The sequence below is a fragment of the Aptenodytes forsteri genome, unplaced genomic scaffold (assembly GCF_000699145.1).
Source record: "Aptenodytes forsteri isolate BGI_AS27 unplaced genomic scaffold, ASM69914v1 Scaffold94, whole genome shotgun sequence".
NCBI classification, from domain to species: domain Eukaryota; kingdom Metazoa; phylum Chordata; class Aves; order Sphenisciformes; family Spheniscidae; genus Aptenodytes; species Aptenodytes forsteri.
Window position 1 is genome coordinate 8,694,137 of NW_008795017.1, and position 7,343 is coordinate 8,701,479.

Below are 7,343 nucleotides of genomic sequence, written 5' to 3' on the forward strand. Positions count from 1 at the left end.
TTTTTACGCTGAGGGTGGTGAAGCACTGGCACAGGTTGCCCAAAGAGGTGGTGGATGCCCCATCCCTGGGAACCTTCAAGGTCAGGTTGGACGGGGCTCTGAGCAACCTGATCTAGTTGAAGACGTCCCTGCCCATGGCAGGGGGGTTGGACTAGATGACCTTTAGAGGTCCCTTCCAACCCACACTATTGTATGATTCTATGATTCTATATAGTTTAATTTACCAGTATTGAAGTAACAAAAGGGTCTTCACTAGAGAAACAGCTGGCGGGAAAAAAAGGGTCCTCTCTAATCAATTTTTCAAGGTGATTGAATGTTGCCAGCATGGAATACAGAACTATATCAGACTCTTCACTGTGTGATGGAATAGACCCAGTAACATGCCCAGGCTCTCTTGATGGCCACTCTGTAAGACAAAATGAACTTCCTAGAGCTCTAACAGGAGGACACGATTAATCAATTTGGTGTGAGTATTCATCCATAAATAAGGACACACTATACAAGAGGACCAGTAGAAGCTTTGGGATGTGACAAATATAATGTAATACCTTTGAAGGACCATGAATAAGAAATCACTCCTCCACCTGCTGAAATTATTAAGCAGGGTCTGAAGTCATGTGTATAACCCATACAGATGTGTTTATAATCTTCATATATCATTTAAAACCAAGTAATATTATGACACCAGGTAGCTTTTCTTAATATACATAAATCGAGGAATTATGTCCATATTCTCTTCCCCCTGAGGCACAGAGAAGTTTAGATCCTCAACTTCTTTTCAGTTGCTGCCTAACTGTGAAAGCAACTAAGTACGTGAATTTGCATTAATAAAAAAATCATCACATTTGTGTGCCTGTGCAACAGCATAACTATCCAGCAGTGTAACACAGGGCCCAAGCAGCCTGTGATCTGGGGGAGGCAATGCTCATTCTCACAGGTTGTTTCTTCTCAAGTCTGAACACATTGGACTACTGTCCCTTGTTGTCAACTATTTGGGCACAGGGGAGAGCTATTCATGCACAGGGAAAAGCAGTAGGGAGGAAAGGAAGATGCTGATGAGTGTAGATCTTGTATTTCTTAGAGATCTGGCCACCAGAGGAGTATGCCCTGACTGCTCTGAATTAACTGTCACCTCTTGAGATCTCATCTGAAACAAAGAAAAACAGCTTCATTTGACGAGGCAATTAATATATCTGCCTTATCAACAAGGTGACTTTTATGCAAGGTTGCATAAAAGATGTTAAATACTCCACTGCCATATCAACATTATCTCAATATGAGCAAAGTTCTTGTGGCGTAGGAAGCACGTCTTGGGTAATGTGATGTACTTTCACTGTCAGAGAGAGAGATTAGCACAAGCCAGGAAAGGCAGGTGCAAGTAGGTTAGAACGAGGTAGAAGGTGGCAGAAAGAGCAGGTATATCTTTTAAAGGGGGAACATGCAAAAAGTGGCAACAGTAATGGGCAGAAAAAGGCATAACTTTCCTGGAATTCTGCCTGCACCAGTTGCAGTAATTATATGGCGGGACAAAGCTGCCAGCAGCAATGTTTGTTTTCTGTGCAACAGCCAGGCTGTGGTATACGTAATTAGCAAGCAGATGGCTAGAGCCCCATGGGGACCGTAGTTTGTGACAACTTTTGCACTCCACTGCTTGTGCCACAACATTCTTTTTAAAATACTGCATGTGCCAGGTCTGGGTATTGGTTTAACAGATGCTTCATCTTGGTTTCAGGACAGAAGATGCAGGAAAGTTTCTCTGAGAGCCAGGAAGAAGACGTTCATGAAGCTATGGATGTTCCAATATGTACAACCTCGTACAGGTGTACATAAGCTCCTTTAGCCCTGAGAATGCCAGGGACATATACATTCAATGTGGGACTTCAAGGAGGAGGAAGGTGCAGAAGGCAGTGGTCTTGTCTCTTCTCATGAAAGCCCAGTACTTTATGGCTCACCTTATACAGTGAACGGACTGGTTTGCTCTATGTTTGGATTGGAGAATTTGGATCTGAGATCTGGAGGCCAGATGCTGTTTTAGAAGATGCTGGAAGGTTGAACAGGCACAGGCATGATGTGCCTCAGTTATGTTGGCCCTCTTACAGAAATGTGAAGAGTCCTCCAGTAAAAGTATTATTAGTAACATCTTATGTCTAGTAGTATTTTTTTCATATTTCAGAGTATCTTGTATTGATCAACTACAGTAGTTCTCAAGAATAAAAAGCTTGCTCAGAGCATGAAAGAGGTAAGAATGAATTGGCAAAGGACAGTTAGTCAAGAGGCTTTTGCTACACTTAGATACAATACTTGTGTAAAAATAAAGTTGTGGTCCCTCATTTAAATCTGCGTCATGTGTCAGCGTTAACCTGAACTGTGTGTGTAAGCCATTACATTCAGATGGCTCTGCACCCTTTACAGACTGCTCTGACTCTGCTTTTCCTTACTAATTTCCATTCAAACCACCAATTACTTTCTCCTCTTTTCTTTTCAGGTGTGTTTTACCTTGAGCTCATTTATCAGCTGAAGTTTCACTTTTTCTCCATGTTCCCCACATTGGCCAAAGCTTTGAGGTGTAACTGTCTCACCTTTTCCTTAAAGTGAGTACATCTAAACTCTAAAGTGAGTTGGATTAGAGCACAAATTATAACAAAATAGCTCTGATTATTAAACAAGTTTTAAATATTCTGGGCAAGACATTCAAATACAAGGCCCTCCCCTTTTGAGGTCCTTCCTTCCAGCCCTGATCTTTTTCCAGCAATTTTCAGTAATTTTATGGTCATAACAAACTCTATCAACTCATGTGCATCACCAGGAAATGTCTTACCTTACAACCCCTCTTTGACCCAGCTCTATTCAGTGTTTTTTCCATCCTGCTTCCTGCCCCCCCCGCCAGTGCACACCTCAATATGCTCAATGTTATCATCTGAAAGGGAACACCACTCTGATTCTCAGTCAAAGGTACAGGCATTTGCCACTTTTCCAGGCCAGGACACCCTCCCTTCATCCCTTCCCTCGCTTACCTTTACCTCTCTCACTGTCTTCATGCAGGTCCCTCTTGCTGATCCCACATTTCTATTGCCAGTTTTCCAACCACCTTCCATGCCCCACCCTCCATTTGTTCCTCCTTTTTCCATCCCCCTCTCTCTCTATTTTCCTTCAGATTCTTTGTTCCTTACCCTACTTCTTCTGTCCTGGGTCTCTTTTAATTGTCACTTAACCATTCTCCTGATTTCCATCATAATTTTGTATCTAACAGGGAGGGTCATACATGCTTTAAAAAACATGAACAAGTAATACTTCATGCTAGTTAGACAAATATCTTTTAAGTAAAATCCTTTGATTCTGTAGTGCTCCCTACCAAACTGTCAGACTGGTGTAGGTCTGCAGAAAGGACCTGGGGCTGCTGCTGGGTTCGGAACTACCCGCTCTGAGAGCGCAAGAAAAGACTGTTCTGCAAATCTGAGCTTGTTGCAGCTTCCTAGGTAAGAAAGGGTGGGCTCTTAGACCGGCTACCTCTGCGCTGGGTAGGCAATAAGTATTTCATGCAATGGGAGTTTCACAGATGGCGTAGATACTGAACAAGTAGTCTTAAGCTCTTCTTGCTCTACTTTTGACACCATCAAGTAAAGTTCCTCCTTCAGATGCACAAAAGCTGCACCTGAATCATTAAACAAGGCTGCATATGAACAACAAAGTCTAGCTCTCAGAAGAAAGAAAAGGAAGACAGCCTCTTCGAGTACTTAAAAATTAACCTAGCCATTTCTCTGTCAGGTGCAATGCTACCAGTCCTGAGTTCATGGGCTGCAGCTGCAGTGAAGACTGAGCATGACCTAGTTTAATAAAAGTGAACTGTGAAGAACAGCTCCCTTTTTTGGAAAAAGTCAGGAAGTCTACAACTAACAGCAACTGGCTTTAAAAATCATAAGAACAAAATAAATGTTATTCCTTTAAAATTAGCCACTGTCTAAACATTTTTTTCTGCAGTTGAAAAAAACCCTTTTTTTCCCATTAAATGTTATTCCTTTAAAATTAGCCACTGTCTAAACATTTTTTTCTGCAGTTGAAAAAAACCCTTTTTTTCCCAATCAGCAGGAATTTTCTTCTCTTTTGAGCTACGTACTGCAGAAAATAATTCAGCCCTGTCATTCCAAGCGTGAAGTAGAACAAACCATCTGAAATAGTTAATATAATTTAGTGCAAAGCAATTACATCTATTGCCATGAGAAGCACAATTTACTACCACAGGGAAGTGAAAAAGTCCAATATGTCATAGTAAAATGCAATTTAAGCTGCACATAAATGAGACCTTCCTCACTTCTCTGCATTTTTCTCTTTGGAAAGGGGACCAGAGCTCAGGATTACACCTCCCCAGACGAGTGCCCTGCCTGCTGGTTTACAGAAGCTTGCACCTTAATCTTTGCTCACTCTCCCTCCTCAGCAAATCTGCCTCCTCCCCTGAATAGTAGGACAACCTCAGCAGGCGGCCAAAAAAGTGCTGCCATTCACAGCAGCCTCTTGAGATGAAGAAGGCAGCTTTGACACTGTACCCAAGGGCTCCAGCACATGCCGAGGCAAAGAGGAGAAGCTGCTTAAAGAGCGTGCAGCCCCTCTGGCTATCTGCTCTGCCCCTCCTGTCCTTCCTGCATTGGTGCTGCTCAAAGGCTGGCATACTAAACTAGCCCCCTTCAGGGACTGCTGGAGTTAAAATGCCACACTGTGACCTACAATGCAGCCACATATTCTCCTCTGCTTCTCCTTCTCAGGGGGTAGCCCTGAGCAGAGAAGGGGGACAGGCAGGAAATGATACCACCTAAAAACCTAGCTGCTCTAGGAGCTTGCTTGTTAGAAGAACATTTCCCCCTCTGGGTCCAGTGCTATAATCAACAGGCAGTTAAATAATGGGGTCACTCTGCCTTTCCCCACCTGGAAGTACATATTTTAATAGAAATGGCAGCTGCCATGTCATTTTGTGAAGAGACTGGTCTGACCGCACTCTAAAAACACACTATAGCATCAAGCCTTTCCCTGGACCAAGCAGCCTTCCTCACAATTGTTTGCCCTCCGCCTACATGGAGAGCACATCAGCATACATGGAAATTTGGGGTATTAAAGACATTTAAAGATTTACAGTCTTCAGATTTGGTGACAGACAGAAGACTTTTTCTGTGGTTGCTTTTTCAATTTCTACTTTTAATTTAGTTGCCTAAGTCTCACTTCGGATACACTTTTGTGATACTAGGATACCTCCTGATTCAAAGACTAAGAGTTGGGGTGCCTGAAATGTGTTAACTATGTTCAGGTTGTCTTTGATTAAAGCTCGACTCCATTACTATCACATACTGTTTTTCTTTCAGGTTCAAATTCAGGATTTATTTTTCATTCAGAATATATTCTCCTCTTCTTGAAATACTATTTTCTTTAGGAAGAATTTCTTTCTACAATTAACAGCCCCTACAGGTGGATAATTCTACTATTAACAATATGAGTATCACTTATATGGTGGTAAATGTGTTTTTGTCTTAGAGGCTAGATATACTAGAAGAATTTAAAAAAAAAAAATGTTTAGAAAACTTTCCTGAAGTCCCTTTTTTCCAAACATCTGCCCAGTAGAGTTGACAGTGATCCTAACACATCACATTTTTCCTCTGTTAGCAAAGCAAGAAACAAGTATACAAGAAACCTCAAATTACAAATCTGAATTATGCCCAGCTTTGAAGGCTGTGGACATTTTGCTGTTTAGCACCTTTCAGTTCAGGATTTCAGCACTGATCTCTCACTGAAACAAATGTATCTCAACTGGCTGCATTTAAACCATGGGAAGTTCTAATTCCTTGTTCCAGATTATAGACAAAGGCCAGACCCTGACTCTGTTTTGTCCGAAGACTGAAAGCTTGTTATGTATCCCTCTCTCCATACCTTGATTTCCACGGCCAGAACTGGTCTTCATGGCTGAAGGAAGCTGCTGTGGCCAGGTCTGCTCGCTGGTTGATCACGAGAAGGACTGCGGGCTGCATCATGGATCACATCTAGGCTTTGTCATAGGAACTAGATCAAGCCAATGATGATTTATTAAATGAAAGGTGAAATGTGACTAAGTCCTTTACTGATCCAATTACAAAACTTTCATTTTAAGAAGTAAGAAAACCACCAATTCACTGATGATAAAATACAAACCTCAAATAGCTGCTAACAAACCCCTTATATTTATTTCATAAATGAGAAAAAAACACCGATGAGCAATAAATTATTTATTCAAAAACATCTAGAAAAAATAACACTCTTGGAGATAAACACTTTTACATTTTTAAAGTGCATCTCTTCATTGCTACAATATTTGATTTACTAATTTACACTGTACATTCATAATTTATAAAAAAAATAATTGGTGAATATTTTTCCAGTTGGATGTTAATAACAGTGACAGGGAGCACATATTCCATTATAGAAATCACTTTTGAAGTGTGTACATATACAAACTATTCATATTTACATTTTTAGTGCATCTCTTCATTGCTACAATATTTGATTTACTAATTTACACTGTACATTCATAATTTATAAAAAAAATAATTGGTGAATATTTTTCCAGTTGGATGTTAATAACAGTGACAGGGAGCACATATTCCATTATAGAAATCACTTTTGAAGTGTGTACATATACAAACTATTCATATCCAGATGTAAAGACAACACTGTGACAATAGCAAGAGTATCACTAGAAAGTGGAATTACAGTATACTGTACGACAATAGGTTCTCTTGTTATAAAAGTTTTTAAAGTGCAAAATATATACACTCTGCCTTTATATTACTTCCTAGTTTAATCTTTACTATGTATTAAATCCCTTTCTGACTTCCTGAACTGAACAGATAAAATTACAGTAATTTTACACTATGTAAATCTACAATCATGCACATGTTGCAAGGCTGCATTTCCAATTAAAAAAAAAGAACAAAAGCAAAGCTACACACACAAAAAATACTGCATTTCAGATGCCTTTTTAAATTTGCCAACTGAAATACATAAAATGTGTAACATAATATATAATGAATACCATTTAGATGTGAAACATTATGAGTATGAAAAAATATTGTTAATTTTCCTTTGTTTGTTAATTATGGGATTACCTGTAAGTAGTTCCCTATACTAAAATGATCACATTTACGGCATCATTTTGTTGCACAATATTTTGGCCCTCAATACAACTTTCCACTAAAAGGGAAAGAAACCTGCAATATGCAAAAACTCATAGAAAATCAATGAACATTTAATTGCCACATGGCCAAGATGAACAACGTTCAAACAGTCTCTATGTGTCTGTATAGAATTTTGATACCTATTTAGGTTTG

The 7,343-nt window shown here is 39.8% G+C and overlaps 1 protein-coding gene across 1 annotated transcript in view; it reads right to left on the reverse strand.

The window, feature by feature from the left end:
* TPO (thyroid peroxidase) overlaps positions 1–5,941 on the reverse strand; it is a 74,017-nt gene extending 68,076 nt beyond the window's left edge. The window contains exon 1 of the mRNA XM_009275629.1: positions 5,911–5,941. Coding sequence (XP_009273904.1) covers positions 5,911–5,941 — 31 coding nt within the window. The remainder of the gene's footprint in view (positions 1–5,910) is intronic.
* Positions 5,942–7,343: the final 1,402 nt, after the last annotated feature.